The sequence below is a fragment of the Pholcus phalangioides genome, unplaced genomic scaffold (assembly GCF_987345545.1).
Source record: "Pholcus phalangioides strain wild (caught in Gottingen) unplaced genomic scaffold, Ppha-v1.0 ptg000002l_1, whole genome shotgun sequence".
Taxonomy (NCBI): domain Eukaryota; kingdom Metazoa; phylum Arthropoda; class Arachnida; order Araneae; family Pholcidae; genus Pholcus; species Pholcus phalangioides.
The window spans coordinates 17076773-17098644 of NW_028301595.1; the positions used below are offsets into that span (position 1 = coordinate 17076773).

At 43.3% G+C, this 21872-nt stretch overlaps 2 protein-coding genes across 3 annotated transcripts in view; both read left to right on the forward strand.

The window, feature by feature from the left end:
- The window catches only part of LOC149089584 (uncharacterized), a 53663-nt gene extending 40298 nt beyond the window's left edge, over positions 1 to 13365 (forward strand). The window contains exons 3-5 of the mRNA XM_089239197.1: positions 2787 to 2969; positions 9053 to 9778; positions 12951 to 13365. Coding sequence (XP_089095323.1) covers positions 2787 to 2969; positions 9053 to 9778; positions 12951 to 13192 — 1151 coding nt within the window. The 3' untranslated portion in view covers positions 13193 to 13365. The remainder of the gene's footprint in view (positions 1 to 2786; positions 2970 to 9052; positions 9779 to 12950) is intronic.
- Positions 13366 to 20973: 7608 nt separating this feature from the next.
- Positions 20974 to 21872, forward strand: part of raptor (regulatory associated protein of MTOR complex 1) — a 47132-nt gene continuing 46233 nt past the window's right edge. The window contains exon 1 of one of the 2 annotated variants that reach the window (XM_089239216.1): positions 20974 to 21286. In XM_089239216.1, coding sequence (XP_089095342.1) covers positions 21143 to 21286 — 144 coding nt within the window. In that variant the 5' untranslated portion in view covers positions 20974 to 21142. The remainder of the gene's footprint in view (positions 21287 to 21872) is intronic. The other variant, XM_089239208.1, reaches the window with a different exon arrangement.

Here is a 21872-nt window from a genome sequence, read left to right on the forward strand (position 1 = left end):
AAGTACAGAATCAATTAAGTAATTATACTACAACAAACAGAGGAGCTCCTCACGGATCAAATTTCTACACACATTACTTTTCATTATTTTTATAAATGATTTCGGCAAATTAAACATTTTCGGGACCATGATAACATATGCAGATGATTCGGTACTATTTATGTGTATTCGGGATAACTCATTTATGTGTAGCAAATAATAATGTGCCATTACGACGACCAACTGAAATTTCTATTATACCGCACAGTCGAAAAGAAAATTTTCCGGAGACATTTCTACTACTTAAGCCTCTTGTCGGCTAATAATATGTTGTACATTGTAACAGTATGTAATTCATGACATATACAGTATATACTGAATTGGAATAAAAAATTGAAATTGAAAAAAAAAAAGCGTCTACTATTATAACCTAGTGAAATTTCCAATAGAGCCCCCCCCCCCCTTCCACGAGAGGGATGCTTACAGGTATTACAGGTATCTAGCACTTTTTCTGTGGTTCTCGACTTCGAGACGCGAATGCGAGCCGATGTCCTGGTTAAAAAGTTTAGCTACAGAACCTATATATATATATATATATATATACAACGGTACAAATATTTACTTCGCTAATAGTTCGAAAAAGATATGGCGGATGGCAGCACTGTAATAATAATAAAAAAAAAGCGTTGCACATAAACAAACCCCGTTAGGTTCACAACACATACACACACATTCCAACATCCACTCATTCATTAGAAGTTCCATAGAGGAATAGAAGTGGCGAGGTGCATGTGTGGTTTATAGTAGTGGTAGTAGTAGTAGCAGGCATCCAGCACGAGAGTACGATAATCCATCCTATTCATGAAAAATATCTGTCCGTCTGAAAATTTTTTCTCAAATCAAGTAAATACCACTAAACCAGACATGCACCTCGTCCGCATTCCTCTGTGGAACTTCTAACGAATTGGTACATGTTGGAGAGTACGTGTATTGAACCTTTCGTTGAGGTTTGTTTCTGTGTAACGTTTGTTGTGTGTAGTGCTGCCATCTGCCATAAATTTTTCTAACTATGTATGAAGTATAATGATTGAATAGTATACCGTTGTAGGCCTGTTGCTTTCTGCGGCGAGACATCAAGCAAACACTTAGAAATGGCCTTGCCCCACGATATTAAGAACCCTGGTCATGGCAGGGACAGGGCCTCAACAGGGCCGTCTTAAGAACATCGTGGACGCCCGGGCCAAGTGATTTTTCTGAGACCCTAACCAGCAAATTCTTGAAAAATTCAACAACTTCTCATTTTTCTGAGGCCCCCCGGGCCCGTGCCCGGGTTGGCCCATGCGTTAAGACGGCACTGGGTCTCAACTGGGGGAGTCTGTTGTACCGGATGCTGGACTGGAGGGCGTCAAATTCATCCTTTAACTGCTCTTTCTACATTACACGGGGATGCCAAAATTTGTGCTTGTCTCGTGTGACAAAGTACAGGGTGATTATAATTAAAGTTGCCGTACTCTGATTAGTTTTCCTCAAAAACTGCTCATCCGAAAATGCAGCCAAATTTTCAGGTTATCTTAATGAGACCATGGGAGAGAAATTTACGAAATTAAAATTTAAAGAAAAATTACTTTTCGACCACCAGGTGAAAAAGCGGCGCATTTTTAATGAATTTCCCTTATTTCTATGGACCATATGACTTATATACCAAGTTTCAATGGAATACGTCCTCCAGAATATATATACGCTACGTTGGTCTCAGCAGTGTCAGTATGCTACTGTACCGTTCTGGTAGACGTATTCCATTGAAACTTGGTATATAAGCCATATGGTCCATAGAAAAAAAAGGAAATTCAATAAAAAAAAAAGCGCCACTTTTCACCCGGTGGTCGAAAATTGAACTTTTTTTTTTAGTTTCCTAAATCTCTGTCCCATGGTCTCATTAAGATATACTAAAAATTTGGCTGCATTCCGATAAACAGTTTTTGGGAAAATCTAATCAGAGTACGGGAACTTTAATTATAATCACCCTGTATTTTATCTAGTTACCAGTGTCGTCTTAAGGCATGGGGCTCACCCGGGCCTCAAGAGAAGAGGGGGCCTCACAGATATGAGATCTGATTGAAATTTTCGAGAATTTGCCAAGTAGGGTCTCAGAAAAATGACTTGGCCCGGGAGCCCATGATGCTCTTTAGACGGCCTTGCCAGTTGCGACCCTGCATGGGGGGGGGGGGGGAGCCCGCAAGAAAAAAAATGGTGGAAATGGGGCCATGGGTGAAAAAAAGGTTAAGAAACACTGTTATAGAGTAGTGCCGCTGTGGTGGTCGAGTGGTTATAGTGACGGACTCGCGATGCGAGGATCCGGGTTCGAACCCCACAGTAGTGGTCGGCTGAAGTTGGTTTTCTGCGGTTCCCAACTTCAAGGCGCGAGTGCGAGCCGATCTCCCCGTTAAAAAGTCTCGCCACAGAGAGCAACAGGCCTACAACGTTGCAAATATTCAATCATTACACTTCACTCACAATTTGAAGTATAGATGGCAGCACTGAAATATCATGCACAACACTAGCTACACACTCAGACTGTTAGGTGCACTCACTTTGTTCCAGACTCTGCCACGAAGCTGGGCTGGAAGAGATCTCGGCAACTGGATAAGTCCGGTGGCAGAGACCCTGGCGTTCATTTGTTATAGAGTAGTAATTGATAAGTACTGATGTTATGCATCAAGGATCAGCTGGACCTATTTGACATCAGCTCATACTATGTAGATGAGTTTTAAGGTAAAATGTTTCTTTTCGTTTCTAATTTTTTCCAGAGAAGATGTTCTCATCTTCAAGCTTCTACGAAGAACCGAACGCCATCTATCCGACAGTCGAAGAGCAGGTCGAGATGTGCCGGAAGATAGCAGGTTCCCTTTCGGATGTCTGCAACAAGAAATCCAGAGGAGCCAACATGTTCTTCAAGAGGGTCAAAAAAGCCGAGAAATGGGTCGTCGAATGTAAGTTGACGTAATTTTCCGAATACACGTGCAGGGTGCTCAACGGAGAGCTCACCGGAACATGTTAAAATACCAAGGGGTGTATAATGTTAAAATATCATTAAATACACAAGAGGGTGCATAGCTAACAGCTCACATTTCATTTTAATGGCGAACCGTTGATGTTAGATGCATACATCCAATTAGAAAAAGTATCCAAATCCGCCGTCTTAACGCGTGGGCCCACCCTGGCACGGCCCGGGGGTCCTCAAGAGAAGAGGGGCCTCACAAAAATGAGATCTCGTTGAAATTTTCGGGAAGGCTTCAGAAAAATCACTTGGGTGGGCGGGGGGCTCATGATGGTCTTGAGACGGCCCTGAGGATACACCCCCCCCCCGTTTCACATATTATTTTATACACTACATGGTGCTCGGTGGGTGCCTCTCGCGTGATTATTCAAACATCAACTGTGTAATGAGGGGCGCCCCTTTCAAACGCCACATCAAATTTGTTTAGTACAGCGTTTGTCAACCTCTGGTCCGCGACGATGGAATAGGTTTTCTGCAGGCACTTGATGAAATTATTCACCGTTGTAACTGATTTCTGTAATATCCATATGGGCAGGGGCGTCGGAAGTGTTTGTAACTTGTGGGTGCTCGTCTTGATCTTCATATAGGAAATTTTGATGTCTGAATCAATGCAGGGTGATCAGACCCATGATATAAATTACCGTGGGTGCTCCAGCACCCCCGACCTCGAAGCCACTGTACCCTGGATACTTCTTTTGGTCATTCACATGCAAGGGTATCGGAATATATCCGTATGTTGTCTTTACATACAAAATTTTTATTTCTGAATCTTTTCTGGGGGTGCCGAGACCCATGTCACAAATTACCGTGGGTGCTCGGGCACCCCCCTGAACCGACGCCACTGAATATGGGTTCAAATAAAATTATACCTTTAACTTAGGTTCACCATACATCATCGAGAAGAATGACGGAAATTGCAATCCTAAATAAGAGATATCAATTAATTCGCCAAAAATTGCAATTTGTTGCTATAAATTCAAATGCAAAATTGGCTAATTACTGCTAAAAGTTCTGAAAGGGGTGGGAAATGAAGGGCTGCTACAAATCGCAGTGAACAAAAATGCATTTCACGAAAAACAAAAAAATATATTTAAATGATTCGATGACCATATTTCTCATTGAGAAAAATAAAGTTCGGTTAACTGAGATCTTAAATAACACAATCTGTGTAAAATATGGGATATTGCCAATTATCATCAAAAAACCATTGTCAGAAGTAGACATAATCACCAATCGTAATTAAAATTCCAAAAAAAACAATTGAAGACAAAACGTTAAGACCCTGACAAATATGTGAGATATTTGTCTCAATTTTTAATATTTATAATTTTTGCCATAATTACCATAATATAATTTATGAACGGCCGAAGTATAAAATTTATTCATATGTAATCAATGAAAAACGCCGTGTGTGTGTGTTCACGACTTCAAAGTAAATATTACAAATTCAAGTTAAGTGTCGTTGAAAAAACGGGACTAATACATTAAAAAAAACCATCGGAACAATAAAAGTTACAAGAATGTCCCTTCTTACGGGACAAAAGTGGTCCGTCAAATTATTTCAGACGTTTTACTGGTCCTTGTTTTTAGAGCAGGACCGTTGCCAGAAATTTCTTTCTAAGGGGGACAATTAGTATTTCTGGGGGACCAAACTGAAGGTACAACAGACTTGGGATTCCAGATAAATGAATGCCAGTAATTTTCTAACATTTCAGTGGAGGATCAGGTAACCCCCCCACCCCTCCGGATCCATCCTTCTTTGCTAAGGAATTGAGTGTGGAAACAATTGGTTTGCACCCTCATGCGGAATATCTAATGAATCAGTACGTGCCGAAATGTGTGTGCGGCCCTTTACATGTTGTCAAAATTATGCTTCTTTCGTGTTCTTGCTGGTGCCATCTATATTCCAGATTTTGAAGTGAAGATAGTAAATGCTTGAATTTCGGCGTTTTGAAATAGTTTCAGAAATATTAAAAAAAATTCATGACGCAAGGAAATTAGAAAATAATTTAAATTCAAATTTAATCAGAGAAGAAAAATTTCAGAATTATTGAAAAATAATATAACAATTATCGGCCAAAACGATTGTCAATCATAGCTAAGACTGTTGAAATATTGCCAATGGCTAGAAATAATGAGCTATTGCAAAAAGTGCAGGGAGTTAAAATACATGCCACGGAAAAAGTTGAACGCGAGATGATAATTTGTGTGTGTGTGTGTGTGTAATTTTCCTCGTAATTATCACAATGCTGTATAAGTCATGATAATTATTGTCATCCCCAATTTCAGAAAACTACGTGAAAATAAATGGCATTTCGTTGTAGACGCCAGAACGGCCGAAATTAATCTAAAATACGGATCATATGGTCACCCTTATTAAAACCAACCTGCGTAGAACCGTCAGAAAACGTCAAAGTCCATCACCATAGGTCGGGTTTTCCTAGGAGTAGATTTTCTGCAAAGCGTGAACCGAACTGGATCATTTCGCGTCTGCAGAAACGCGTTACATAATCACACTACGCGTTTGTGTTTTCCTAGAGCGGCGCACCAGATCACACAGGGCGGCTATATAGCATATCGCCCTGGCATCAGCTACTCTGCCGTCTGAATGCTCCGGTTTGAAGAAAAGTGAAAGAAAACAACAAAAATGGAGAGAAGATCGGCAAACCGCGCGGTGCGCGACGCATTTGATTCCTCCAGAAGCAGCCGGCCAATCACGCCCGACGTAAAACGCTGTCGAGAAGCTTAGTGCGCTCTGTAGGGGAAACAGTCAGACCGCTTTTCTTATTGGTGAGTGTACAGCTTGTCACGATGGGTGATTCACGTTGCGCACGAGGCACAGAAAACCTGCTCCTACGAAAATCCGGCTTCAAGCGGGGTCCACACCGACCGCGCTACTTGATTCTGAGCTGCGCAAAACCGGTTTCGGAGGGAGAGGGGGGGTGGCTACGCAAAATCGACCATTCAAATAGCCCGCGCTGTGCTATAGCCACATTTCAAAAACCTGTTCCTTCACAGGTCGAAGCTGCATACTGCTGTGGGTGTGTAAATGGCTTCATACATCCATAAAACAGCACATAACCCATTCTAATCAGTTGTAGACAGAGACACCATTTAACACCCACTCCCCATTAAAAATAAAACTCCGAAGGGCAAGGTTCCAAGAACCTTGATCGCAATCAAAGGCAGAGAAGAGAGAGAGAGGGAGAGACAGTGAATAACACGGTATCTCGTCACACTTTCGGTCACTGATATGATGTATGGAGATTCTTATCGTAGCAGGGTCCATCATTAATTTTCATTGTACGCGCATATAACTTCATACACATTGTTCGGTATCAACTACACGCGCGTTCTCTTTGAGGAGAAGAAGAAGAAGACACCTCTGTCTCGCTCTGGAACGAGCAGGAAAAAAACTTTTTCGGGGTTTTTCGTCTTGGCTTCGAGCCTCTTTCTTTTTAATCTTTGCTGAAACACAGAGAAAGAGAGAGAGGATCTTTCCTGCTCGCATTACGAATGCCTTTTATAGAACGACCAAGTTTGTGGGCAAGAGAGTAAGAAAATGAACCTGAAGGCATGGGAAAAAAAAGAGACATGTTGCTTTTTCCACACACACAAACACGTGCGCGTCGTGTGTATGTGTGTGTGTGTACCTGCTGCTTGTGGTGAAGTTTAAATGTTCTCTGTCTTTTCTCTCCGACACGAAGAAAACAGCAGAGTTGGTTTGTTCTTTATTAAACAAAAAAACAACTTAAAAAGACACCACAACGGAGAGATAGAGCGCAAGAGCGGAAGGAAGACGAGCGAGACAAAACTCCAGCCATTGTCTGTGCTGGCAAAAAAAAGATTCTCGTCTTTTCAGTGAGAAGGAAAATTGCAACGCCAACCAACCAACTGTTTTCTTTTGATAAGAAAAACCCGTCGCTTTCGACATGATATGGAACAGTGGTTCGGTTCTCAACCTGCGGCCCCACCACCCACGTGGTCCTGGGATGCTCCGGGGTTGGGAATTGCCGCGGATGAAAATCGAGATGAAAGGATGCCGGGACGAGTGTTTTAGGAGGGCCACGGTATTATTACCGTGAAGAAATGAAGCTTTCAATTGAAATTAATATAATAATTGAAAGAGTGATTGCTCTTTCAGAATGCACCGTTAGAGAATTGAATCACCGATAGAGCCAGGCGGTGCCATATTAATGAGTGGGCCCACCTGGGCGTTGTCCAGAGCGGCCTTACGGTCGGGGACACGACCAGATGCTTTGTCAGCCGGGGCAGGCACACATTTCAGCGCCTCCGTGTAATGTGCAAGGAGAGGTTAAAGGATGGAATTTGCACCCTCCCCCTTCTGGTCCGGGGCCCAAGAACTGCCTTCCCTCCTCCCCCCAGTTCCGGCCCCTCTCATGATAGTGAGATCTGGTTACAATTTGCGAGATTACGTGCGCAAACTGTCGGGCAGGTATTTCTTGCCAGTTGGGGTCCCTCAGAAAAATCACTTTGCCCGGGGGCTCACGACGGCTCTTATGACAGTCCTAGAAGCAGGGCCACCTTATCGCATGGGCTTCTATGGTCATGGCGGAAGGAGGGGAACCCTCATGTTCATAGGGAACCTACATTATGAAATCTGATATTATTTTTTTCAAGAAGTACGTAAGTTTCAGCTAAGTACGCCCCCAGAACATCTTTTTCCCCTAGAAAGCCCATAATGGTGATGAAGGGATCCTGCATATAGAGCCAGAACAAGACGAAATGTAGCCCATGGGTTTAGAGATCGGCCTTGTTTGCAAAGGTTATGTTTTCTATGAATTTACTGAATAAATCGATTCAACAAGTAGAGAGGGTCTCGCTCTGTGATGAGGTTGGGGAAGGGGGGGGGGGGAGGCACATGAAAAGACTATTGTCTGAAGGGAGCCATGGACGAAAAAACGTTAAGAAACGCTGATATAGAAGAGACCTCAGTATAATGTTTTAACGTCACCCTCCTTGTAACATGAGTTTTAAAAAGTTCCTGCAGAAAAATTCAAATCACGCAAACCCTTCAGCACGATACTTACATACTGTAACACGAAAATTAAGGCACCTGCCACTTTCTATCATGTACAGATGGCAGCACCACTGGAACAGAAAACGCGCATAACTCTGACGTCGTAGGTGCGTTCGATTAGGTGCCGCACGCATGCATACACGCTCCAGCATGCATCATCAATCTATTTAAAACTTCCCTAAGGAATGCAAACGGGCTGCATGTACACGGTTGAGTTGGGCGAAACGTGAAATGTCCACGACACATTTTGAATGAAATTAATAAAAATAATCAACCGATTTTTGTTTGACGTAAAGTAAGTGTGGTTTGCACCGTGGTTTGAAGTGGGGAGAAGCTTAATAAAGGCAAAGATTCATAGAAATCTGGAAAAAGGGGCCAGACATTGAGAAAGGCAGACAAAGACAAGGCAGAAATTCCGAAATGGGGCAAAATTTTGCGAAAGAGCAGGAACGGCAAAAATTTAGTGAAGAGCATTTATTAGAATGACTCCCGCATGAGCACAGGTTCCTCGAACGGAGGGAGGACCGAATCACAGAAGGCGTGTATAGTCACCGGGGGGTAGGGGGATGTGTGCCTGTGCCTTCCCGCCTGACCAATTATTCACTTTTTTCCCCCGTCACCGCCTATAGACGCCCAACATGTTGTCACGTTTTTGTTGACCAATTCCTAAAAACAATAACATGGAGCATGGAATGCTTGCCAAGACGATACAGACTTGGATAGGTGCTGATCGTTACCTACAGTTTTCCGACCCCCGTACTGCGGACATACTCGTGGGGAACCGAAAATTCTGATAATCCTCTTTGACGAGCCTTCCAATATTTATAGGCTCCAACACTAGACTATTATTGCTAATGGTTGAGGAGCCTCACTACTCAACCGAGTGAGTGTGGCCTCGGTTTAAGCATGAGCTGCCCATTGGCATGAAATTGCAACATGAAATTAAATGGATCATTTCTTCTTTTTTCTTGCAGCGAACGCCATCTACGAGAGCGAGACGATTATAGAATCAACAGACCCATCGAAGATGCCCTACGTCAAAGTGGGAAAAGAGCCACCGAAACTGAAGCTGATCCTCGACCCCCGGCACATCGTGGACATGAAGCAGCTCAAGCAAGAAGGGGTCAACATCGTCGAGCACAACGCCGTCAGCCCCGAGATTTTCCACGACCTGTTAAAGGACCTTAACTCTCCCAAGGGCAAAGGAGCCCAACTTTTCGCCAAGAGGAAGAAGAAATCCGAGGAATGGGTAGTCGATGAAGAGAGGGTCAGGGCCATGATCAGAGACAACAAGCAACAAGTCGGAACGACTTCGTCGCCGGAGCCGACCCTGCCTATCAAGCCGATTGCGCACCCACGCGTCCAGATGCTGAAGACGCCGTGGGACGCGGCGATGCTATCTCCCGTCGGCAGCTGCGAGAACGCCTTCAGGGATATCAGCACTGGCGAGATTGCCGAGACAGTCATCAGGGCCGCCGAAGCCAAGGTCATGACGTATCCCTCGCCGAGGTATTCTGCGATCGAACCGCTGTCGAGTCAGTACATCTCCTCCACCTTCGAGTCTTTCTCTCAAGAACAGACGACGGTCCCACATCCATTGCAACGATTGGCCAGCATGCCTGCCATGGCATCTACGCTACCCGTAGTCAGGCCTGATGCTTATAAAGTGCGTGCCCCTCGGGGATGGATGGGCGCGTCCTGTAAGTACAACTTATCCATTTCTTATATACACTACCAAACCCCGAAATTGGCCAATTTCGTTGGACATTGAGCCGGCCAGTTTTGGCCAGCTAGTTCATGAAGTGACCGGAGATCCCGGGACAATGAACGACATGATTCGGGGGTCATCCCATCAAACCGCAGTCACAACGCGCTGATAATTCCCCCCCCCCCAAAATTTCACAAAAATCTATGTGTCCAATAGTTTTTCCTCTCGAATTTTCCTTTTTTTTTTCCTCTTGTCACGTGTAGCTAATCCAATACAGCTACTATATACACCTAGTGGCCTAAAAATTAGGAACACCCTGCTACTCGCCCACTAATATCGTGCGGGACCTCCTCTGGCTTTGATGACAGCATATATTCCTCCAGGCATGGACTCCACAAGTTGCTGAAATCGTTGAAGAGGAATATTAGCCCATGCTAACGAAATGGCAGTTCATAATTCCCTCAGATTAGAAGTTGGTGTTTCGTCGCTTTTAACAGACCTTTCAACCTCGTCCCACAAATGCTCAATTGGGTTGAGATCAGGTGACTGGGGGGGGGGGCATTGAAGCAATTGAAGCTCTGAATCATGCTCCTCAAACCAATATGAGATGCCAGCATTCTACCCCCGTGGGAGAGTGCATTGTTCCGCTGAGTATGTATATACATATATACCCCTATCATCATCAGAAACATTAAGGCCATAAACGGGTGTACGTGTTCAGCAACGATGTGGAGGCAGGTGCTGGCATTGACAGATGTTTCCAAATCGAAATAAAGGACCAAGAATATACCAGGGGGAATGTTTCCCAGACCATGATTCCGCCGCCACCCGCTTGAACAGTTATCATGTGGCATTCCAGATCCATGGATTCATGTTGCTTACGCCACACACGGATCCGGCCATCAACGTCATGGTGAAGAAATCTTGGGTTTTCAGACCAGACAACCTTCTTCCATTCATAAAGTGTCCAATTTCGGCGTTCCCTAGCCCGCAAAAGCCGTTTTCTTCGCTTTTGCAGCGAAATCAAAACGACTCTTGATGGTCGCCGGCTATTGAAAGCAATTCGTTTTAAGATCCGTCCTTGTAGAGTGGACGGATATGCTCTGCGGTGATCCTGTTGTATTGCGCTGCAGCTTGATGCGTTGTAGCTCTTCTGTTGCTGCACACAATGCGTGTCAGTCGCTTGGCGCCTTTTTCGTTCACAAGTGATTTCCTCCCACTATTCCGCTTTCCGCTCGAAGTTTTTTGGCTTAGCTGCCATTCTTTGAAGACTCGAGATACTGTTGTACGACAAAAACCAAAAAGGTTAGTAACTTCGGAGATACTGGAACCGCCATTTGTGACGCCCATAATCATGCCGTGTTCAAAGTCACTCAAAACTTTTGTTTTCCCCATGAACTGGCAAATTGCAACGTTAACTGGTGCTTCTCACCAGGAGAAAGCTTTTTATCAGCAAACCCAGTTTATTACGTCTTCGCACGCGCGAGTCGAAGTTTGAGTGAGGGGTGTTCCTAAGTTTTTGGCCACTGAGTGTATTGCCGTGTATAATACGTTGGCTGTGAAAAAAATTGATTTGGTCTTTCTCGGGCCGTCTTAAATCACCACATAGAACTTTGGCCAAGGATCTCTGGATACTTCGCGAATAAAGCGGCCAAAGTCCGATTTGCAGAAATGATTCGGGCTTTGGCGAAACCTCTCAGCCACTTCATGAATTGGCGCCGCAGTTCGGGCTTTGACAGTAACTCACACACATACACAAGTTTAAATCAAGATGGTAATACAAGTTATGCAGGGAACTGGTCGCTCCGTAGAGGTGATGATGGGAGGATAAACTCACATTCGCCCTTACTGAGACTCGAACCACAATCCGGGCGAGTGCGCTACCACTACGCCGTTGTAGCATTGAGAAACTTCTTCCTTGGAGAGTATATATACAGGTATACTGAACAGGGGGTGTGCAACCTCCGGCCCACCAAGGGGTTCAGCGAAAGGTGTTGCGGTAAAACAATTTCATTAGTGTGAAAGGCTGACCATTATTCATAAAAATACTGGAAATCGAAATCCATACGGCCATCACCAATTATCTCAAAAAAAAAATTGCCAACGCGGTAAATAAATTTTCCAATTACAGCCAAAAAAAACTGTCAATAGGAAGTGCAGTTATTAATTATGGTAAAAAAAATTGTTAAAGAGAGGTAAAGATGCCAAGTATCGCTAAAATTGCTGCAAACGCGCGGAAAATAGAAGGCTACTGCAACTTATAATTGATTAGAATTGTGATTCATCGAAAAAAAACGCATTTCACAAATATGTAGAATTATTATAATTATGAATATAATTAGAGGCACAATTGCAATTCATAATCTCAGTCCTTAATTTCTGTAAAAAAAATGATAATAGCTATATATAATGAGTGATAAAATAGTAATAAATGATACAGGCTTGTAGATGACATTAAGGCCACCATATGGCGACAGTAGCTAATTTCCTGCGCCCGAGTGGCGTGGTGGTAAGATGCTCGTCTACCACCGTGAAGGTTGCTGTCACGGTCCTGGGTTTATATCTCATCTATATCCCTCTTATCTATATCCTTCCATAAGATATTTCCCCTAACGAACTTGAGGCGACCACCAATAGACAGCATCTCCATCTCATTAATGGCAGTAAATTGCAATATAGCGATATGGCTAGAGTTGGTGTTTAGCGAAAAGTAGTAGCTAATTTCTGTCACCTTCCATCGCAGTGTACCGCTCAATGTATGCGCTCAATGGAAGAAATCCCTCATTGCTTCTATTGAGTAGCAGTAGCGCACTCTGGAAATTTGTTTTACCGCAACACCTTTCGCTGGATGGAACTCCTTGGCGGGCCGCGTCTGGCCCACGGGCTTGGAGGTTGCAAACCCCCGGTTTAGTATATATATACTCTCCAAGGAAGAAGTTTCTCAATGCTACAACAGCGTAGTGGTAGACATCGAGAGGGCCGGGGTTCGAGTCCCAATAAAGTCAAATTTTAGTTTTTTTCCCCATCATCATCATCATCTCAAAATTACAACCATTTTCCTGCATATCTTGCGTAGATGTTCTCTCCACTTGTTATAACAAGTGGGGAGAACATCTTTCCTCTACAATATAGTAATATTTTGTCACTTCTATTCCTTTCGGCAGCACTTTTTTCGCCAACGCCGCCAGATGCATCGGCGTCGCAGCAGCAGCAGCAGCAGCAGGAACCGGCTCAGGATACTTTCCAGCCCTCGCCCGTTCCCAATTTCGCACTGAAGCCATTTCCGCCGACGAGAACTTACAGCTTCGCCAATTTCAACAGCACCGCAAGAGCCTGGGGCCCACAGCCTGTCGAAAAGCCCGCCCAGATCAAAGCTGTCCGACCACCGTCGGTACTGATGTACTGATTGATGATGTTGGATGATGAACATGTACAGTGCCTTCTTCTTCTTCTTACTTTTCTTCATCACGTGTTCATCTTCGAGTACTTTTCGTTGAAGGAAAAAAAATATGTATTGTATTCGACAGAAAACCGTGTCTCTTTTTTTTTTTCTTTAATAAAGAAATCTTTATAAAAGTATGACGGATTGTTATTCAGAGTACACAGTGGGGACGATTGCAGTGGACAAAACAGTCAGTCCTCCCATTTTAAAAATATGTATTATATCCGTAGAAACCAGGCATACCTTCAATACAAAAATTCAGGCATTTGCCATTTCCAGTTCGAAATATGGAAGAGAGATGGCGCCTGCATATAATACAGATTCAAGATATGAATCATACAGGCGGAGATGAATTTTCTTCCTTGTAATCATCTCCACAAATAACCAGTCTTTCAGTAAATCTTGTACAGTCGAATCCCGTTTTAACGAATACCGTTATAGCTAAAATCTCATTTTAACGAACACTTTTTTTTCCCCCTTTTAAGTTCATATAGGAGCAATGCGAAAACCTGGAATTCCTTTATAACGAAATGTCGTTATAACGAAGTGATTTCTCCGGTCTCTTGGAGTTCGTTATAACGGGATGCGACTATTAACACGTGGAGAGGATATTTCTGTATACATGTGGCCATCTGTGGCCTACGTAACTCACGAGCTATTAGTTGATTGCTTGCGCCGTCCAATGTACGGAGCCTTTCAACATATATATATATATATATATATATACGCTCCAAGGTTGAAGTATTCTGTTTCCATAGCTTAGTTTGTAGAACAGTCGTCCGGCAAGCGAGAGACCAGGGTTCGAGTCCCCGTGGGGGCAGTGATGAATTTTCTTCCTTGTAATCATCGCACTGTTGGTTCATCCGCATAGTTTGTAGTAGGTATTTTCACTTATAAAAGAAACACTTTAAAGCATAAAAATAATAATAATCACCAACAAATGAATATATATAATGTATATATCTCCAGCTCACCACAACGCCCCTAGGAGCCGCGGCTCACACTTTGAGAAAACACTGTGTTAGGGTTACGCACACGCAGCTCGTTCGTTACGTTTACCAATTAGTTAGAAATTCCCCCAGAGGAATGTTTACGAGATGCTCGTACATGCACACGGTTGCTGGCGAAAAAACCTTCCAACCCCAGTAATATGCAGGGGTCTGTCCAGACTTTTTTGTAGGGTCCTGTTTATGAGAAAATTTTTCTTATTTTTGTGAAAAGGGGAATTAATTTTGGGGAAAACTAGTTATTTTGTGGAAAGCGAAAACAATCTAGTTGATCTATCGCAAAAGGAATGTCAAATTTATGGTTTCATGGCTTTTTTATTTTGTTAAGGGTCCGGAGAACGGACCCAAATATTGACTGGACAGATCCCTGGTACGTGAGAAGACAAAATGGCCCGTATTTTACGTGGACATTCCGTATTTCCTGTATTCCCGTATTCCGTGGTCACATTCACGAATAGTCACGAAAATTCATAAAAATTGAAGTGATTTTTCAAATTTGATTTGCGAAAAAAGTTATTCTCCCGGAGGGCGATTTTTATTAGGTACATTAAAAAAAATTCTTCAAATTTTCGTTGATAGAGGGCGCTGCACAAAAACAAGTCACTGTAAATATGCAATTAAAGGTCCTATAGAATTCAGGGTGGACGATTAACAGCTTATTTCTGTATTTTCCTGGTGCTAGCGCTTAGGGGTAATTCAAGTATCACGTCAGCAGATTTTCAGTCTTTTTTCGAACCTCCCCTTATCAGCAAAATTTTGTCAGCTCTGCCCCCCCCCCTCCTAACGCATATTGGATCAGAGACGTACCAGCACGGGCTTCTTGTTCATCACTTTCATTTGTTATTATGATCAATTTTCGTTAATTTTAATGCTGTTTTAAAGCTAAGAACTTTGGCAATAGATTCTTTCAAGCACAAGGCCACTGCGATCCACCCCCTCTAATCCTATTATGTCCCAACCCCGATTCCCCTGATGGCGATTTTCCTTCGAGAATATACACAGGGCGGCAGGCCCGTCATTTAGGGGGGCTCCCTGGCTTTTGAAAATACACTAAAAATGGTATATATATATATACATACATTGAGTACATGTGCTTTGTCCCCCCCCCCTCCCCCCCTGTAAAAAGTTGAAATGACGGCCCTGGCGGCCGGGCAAAATTAGACAATCCCCCCCGGTCACCATACACACCCTCGGCGAACCACAACTCCCTCCCCCATTCGAAGAGAATGTATCCGCTTATGTACGGGAGTCCAGCGAATCACTTCAATACAACGCATGTGACGCACTGGGTAGACACAAAACCGTTTAACGGACCCCCTGCCCTATAACTAAGACAAAACAGTGGGGGGATGTAATTCGAGAGGTCTAGATAGGATGTTTTTTGAGGACTTTTCAATGGAGGGATGTTAGTTCAGATGCCAACAAACTAAGGAAAGGTTTTTCTCATTTTCCGCACTGCTAGTAAGATGCCATTAAGAATATCTCCCATATTTAAATAAAGAGTCGTTGATGACGTAAGCATCAGTCAACCCCCTCCCCGTCATCAGAAGTCAGCAAGTCCGAACCCCCCCCCCCCCTTCCAACGCAGCACAGAAAACCTGCTCCTAGGAATAGGTTTTTTTGCACCGCGTGAACCGAATTAGACCATTTCGCGCCGACAGAAACGTGTTACATAATCACGCTACGCGTTTGTGTTTTCCGAACGTGGCGCATCAGATCAGGGCAGCTATATTATGTATAATATGGCTGGCATGGCATCATCTACTCTGTCGTCTGCATGCTCCGGTTTGAAGGGAAGGGGAAAGAAAACACACAAGAGTTGAGAGAACATCGGCAAAACGCGCGGCTCGCGACGCATTTGACTCTTCCAGAAGCAGTCACGGCGAATCACGCCCGACGTAAAAGGGTAAGCGCAAATTGAGTCGCGTACAGCGTTCGCGGGTGGGCGTGACCCTAGTGCGATGACGTCGATACGCCCCACGCGTAGTGAGGGGATGCGCATATTGGAACGCGTTCCCAGTGCACGAGCGTTTTCGAAAGGAAACGATTTCTGCGGCCTGGAAGCTTGGCATTTGGGAGGCTCCCGGAGTCTGGATACTATAAATTGGTCATTAAAGTTGACATTAATGAAGACGTAACATTAATTAAAATATAAAGTACGGGAATGCGCTGAAAGATACACGGGGTGATTATAAAAAAACTATCCCGACATATGGGCCCCTAACTATCATACCATTCACAGAAACAGAAACTGAATGAAATTTTGGCATAAGGTATTTTGAGGTATGCGCTCAAGAATGATATGAAAAACAACAGTGTCACTCTAACAGTTACGGTTACAGTGAGAAAATTTCGAAAATATCAAATAGCAACACCAAGTTTTTTGTATTGGAATGCGATCTCCATACTGAAAAACACTAAATAGCGTTGGAATGGCACCTGTAGCACGAAAATCCCCGGAGCTAGGCAAGGAAAAAGTAAAAAGGACTTTGCCGTGCACCAGAGCATTAATGTTCGTCACCATGTTTCTTCGGCTGAGATGCCAGCCTGATTAGTCCTCCACAAGGTCATGTAGAAAATTTGTGAAACACAATAAAATGCTTTATTTTATGCTGCTTCTCTGTCCTTATTGGTTGTCCTCACTTTTAGCCTATCTACCGCCGGTGATTTTCATGCTACAGTTGCCGTTCGAACGCTATTTAGGGTTTTTCACAATGGAGATCACATTCCAATACAAAAAACTTGGTGTTGCCATTTGATATTTTCGTTCTCACTGTAACCGTAACTGTTAGAGTGACACTGTTGTTTTCCATATCATTCTTGAGCGCATACCTCAAAATACCTTATGCCAAAATTTCATTCAGTTTCTGTGAATGGTATGATAGTTAGGGGCCCATATGTCGGGATAGTTTTTTTATAATCACCCTGTATATTAAAATACCGTATATAAAAACGTGAACACAAAGAAATAATAAAAAATCAGGATTGATGACAATTCGGAATTAGAGAATAATTAAAAACTATTGAAAATTCAGATGTTTCTGCTGAATTATTCCTTAAAAAAGGTACATAAATTAATTAATCGGAATTGAAAATGGATAAAAATTAACGTAGATGTAGGAGGGATAAAAATTTTAATGAAAATTCAGGGTTTATGAAAATTAATGAAAATATAGAATTTAAAAAATTTCCGAATTTAGAATGAATCACACAATTAATAAAATTAAAGATCATATAAGTAACAGAAATTCGAATGAATAAATATTCCGAAATTAATGCAGTTTTTCCGAAATTAATTTCCGATATTAATCCCATAATGAATGAGAATTTGGAACAAATGAAAGGATATGATCACAATTTAAAATTAATAAATAATTCCAAAACTGCTGGTAATTCATATTTAATGAAAAACAACTAGAATTAATGAAACACCAGAACTAGTGGAATTAATAATTAAATTTCAGATTTAATGAAATATCAAATCCCTCCTCCTTAAATTCTTTTATCGATCGATAAAATATAATTAATGAACATTTGGAATTAAAGCCGAATTCAGAAATTTAATGGGAAATATTTCATAGACTATTTAAAAAATAAAAGTGGATTTTGTTTCTCCAAATATTAATAAAAATTAATGAAAATTCAGAATTAATGGCAATTTACAAAATTTGGAAACAATGACAAAATTAATGAGAATTCGGTGTTTCAATGAAAATCCCGAAATTAATGAATCCCATAATGAATTCCGGAATTAAAAATAACTCTATAATGAATGAAAATTTACAGTTAACGAAAAGTCAAAACCTTGGAAAGAAGAATTATATTTAATAAAAATTTTCTGACAGAAATAAAATAATTCAGGAATTGAAAAAATAATTTATAATACCGTGGTTATATATACAGTCAAACCTCGTTAATGAGTCACTCTTGGGAGAGCAAAAATATGACTTAGTAAGCGGAGTGACTCGTTAAACGGAGTAAGCCATAGCTCTGCTAATTCCTGTCTGAGGACAATTGGGACTTCCAAAAACTGACCCGGTAAGCGGAGTGCGTGTTAACCCGGTGACGCACTAACGAGGTTTGACTGTATATGTAACTAACGTTGATATTAAACAGCATTTTTCATAAGAGAATGCGCGATCTCTATCAAAATGACGGTTTAATTTTTTTAAAAACCCCTACCGAATACGACGAATCGTGAGCGCGCGACACGAAAATCTGCGGCTCAACAGCAGCGTCAACGAGTGCACGCGTGCACGCGCTTGGCGTAGTGTCACCTCGTGTCTTAATTTTGGCTGTTCTTCTGATTTCCGTTTGCCGCAAAACAGAGTGCTGCTCTGCTTCGTGTCGCGAACGCTGCACGCGGCTCAATTTGCGCTTTGCCCAAAGCCGGGTTTCCCTAGGAGCAGGTTTTCCGCGCCGCGCGCAGCGTGATTCGCCCAGCGCGACACGCCATCTACTCACCAATAAGAATTGCAGCATGACTGTTTTCCTACAGAGCGCAATACGGCTCACGACAGAGCCTCCTTACGAAGGACGTTATTGGCTGACTGCTTCTGGAGGAGTCAAATGCGTCTTGCGACGCGCGTTTTCCCGATGTTCTCTTCACTCTTGCGTGTTTTCTTTCCCTTCCCTTCAAACCGGAGCATGCAGACGACAGAGTAGCTTCTTCTTCTTACCAGGCAGGGACCTGGCTCTGTCCCGCTAGGGATATTAGCCATTTACTCGGCAGAGTTGGTCCGTGCTGGAGAGTGCTGAAGGTGTCCGACCGGGAAGCCCTCGAGATAAATTCGAAGGCCATCCGGTCCGGCACATCCAGCCCCCTTTCCTCTTTTTATCCATGATGAGGGCACTATCCAGTCCCCTCCCATCAAGCAGCCTAGCATTAGTGGTGTCCCTGTGGGCCGCTCGTTCCGACCTGATTTGATGCAATCCTGCCATCTGGCTCCTTACCAAGCTGTGGCTCCCGATGTTGCACATGCGCACCACCCAGCGAAGCCCTACCTCTCCAGAATTTCTTCATCATCAAATATCATATTTAACAATTAATTACAAAAATGTCAGGAACTGCTTCGCGAGCATTCGGCTCCTCGGGGCGCAGCGTTTCCTGTGTGCAGTTCATCTTCTGCCTCGCGACATCGTGCCACTTCGGGGGCAGATGATGTTGTCGGTGCTTGTCGTTTGCTTTCGTATCTAAGCTGAGAGTTGAAAACGTATCTTCGGATGTGTTGGAGGGCGGTTCACTGGCGATGTTGAGCGTCCTTTTATCACTTTATTCCTCCACCTCGTCTGAGTCTTCCTCTGACGAAGCAGCCATCGAGGGTGTTCTGTTACTTTGTGGACGAGCTTCTATAGGCATGTAGTCGTTTTGGTTATGTTCAAGAAGGCGTATAAGTTTTCCTATTTTCTCCGTGCGGTCTGCCCTTTTCAGAAGTTCCGCTCTCCATAAAGATATGTTTTCTTCTGAAGGCGCACCAAAATGTAACTCCTTTGTGAGGGGGCATTTTGTGGAGTAGTGCATGGGGGTGCCCTTTTCCCCGCACTTGCAGCTGTCGGTTGATCGAACATGAAATCTTTTGAGGTAGGCGGGAAAGGGCCCGTGCTCTGTAAGGTACAGGGTCATTCCCCTTGACCAGCCATTGTCACCAATCTTGACCTTCGGAAGGATCTGATAGATCTTTCTTCCTGTTTTGGTGTTGGTTTCCCACTGTTGTTGCCATTTTCGAAGCATGGTTTGCTTAAACTTGTTTTTAACCCATGCTCTGGGGAACGGGAGGTGGTGATCCACGGTTTCCTTCTTGGTGTCAAGGCCATATACTATAATATAGCCGTCCTGATCTGATGCGCCACGCTAGAAAAACACAAACGCGTAGCGTGATTATGCAACACGTTGCTGCCGACGCGAAATTATACTGTTCGGTTCACGCGGCGCAAAACACCTATTCCTAGGAAAATCCGGCTTTAAGCGCTGTCGTGAGGCATATTACGCTCTGTAGGAAAAGAGTCGTATTTCTTTTCTTATTGGTGAGTGGACGGCGTGTCGCGCTGGGTGATTCACGTTGCACGCGGCACAGAAAACCTGCTCCTAGGAAAACCCGGCTTTAGGTCGGCTCTGGTGCCCCGGGCGCCGGACTAGAGGGCGGCGCAAATTCCACTCTTTAACCTCTCCAACATTATGGGGGGGGGTTGCCAAAATGAGTGCTTACCCCGGCCATAGGCGGAGATAGACTTGGAAGTCTGGGTGGGGGGCACGATCAGGGGCGTAGCCAGAAATTTCGTTCGGGGGGGGGGGAACCACTTTCATTTCGGGGGGGGACCAAAGTGACAGAACAATAGATTTGGCCATCTTTTTCCCTTTTTTCGGTCATTTTCTCACATTTCGGGGGGGGGGGACCAGACCCCCAAGTCCCCCCCCCCGGCAACGCCCTTGCGCACGATGATGATGATGATGTCAATTCATATATGCATATATACATTAGATCAGTCAACTTCACCTTTGACGCTGTATCTCCGCCCATGGCCCCGGCTGACCAAGCATGTAGTTGCGGCCCTGGGTCGTCTTTGGGGAAGAAACAGAAAGTGTATATAAAAAAAAATTTATACAAGAAATATACGGGTTATATGGTCAGCTAATTGTTGTCTTTATCAAAGAACAGAAAACGGTATGGGAAGAGGTTTGCAGGAAAATAAATAATGTGAATAAGTATCCACAAGTTGGCAACGATCCGTTATCTAACTGCGCTGGACAGATTTGGCAACACTTCGCTGCCTCTGGCTTTTTAAAAAAGCATGGTTTCTCACATAGGCGTGTTTATAATAAAACTTAAACGATGGATCTTTTTCCGTTGTTTAGATTAAATCTTTTTGTCATAGATTAAATCTTTTTAAATTCAAATCGTTGTCGAAGATGACGGTGTATATTTTCGACAGCGACGAGGACGCTTCGGACCTCGAATATTGGCGTCTTCCAGTCGCATTTAACTGCAAGAGGCATACGGAATATATCGAAGGTTGCGAACCCGATACACAAACATGGAGAATGAAAGATCGCGTAAGATTTTTGAAAAAAATCTTTTTTTTTTATAGATGAGATCGATCGATCCAACACATAATCAGATCTAGTCGATACCTCAAGGGACATGTTTATTTTCTACATTATAAAGAGCCATCTATTTTTAATCTCTAAGCTTATGTTTACATACAATCTGAATCATGGGAAATGCTTATGGGATAAGCTTGTTTTGGCCCTTCGTCCAATCAAAAGCTTCCAAATTGTGCCTTCATTTTATGAGAATGTGTTTTGTACCAATAAAAACAGCTTGTATGCTATTGATCTATAACAGGGGCGAGTCTCCATGAGGACTCAGTGACCATGGACATGATTATAACCAATCGACGGCATCTAATGGATAAAAAACTTTGACAGCTGAGCCGTTACACTGAAAGCTCTCGATAACAGACAACCATGGGAACCGAAGATTTGTCTGCCAACAAGATGTGTCCATTGACAGATAGTAAAATTGTGGCGCAGTGGTAAAGATGCTCATCTTCCACTCTATGAAGGTTACCATCAAGGTCCATGAGTTCGAATCCGGGCATAGAACATTCGAAGCAAGTTCTTTACCTACCGAGCCTAG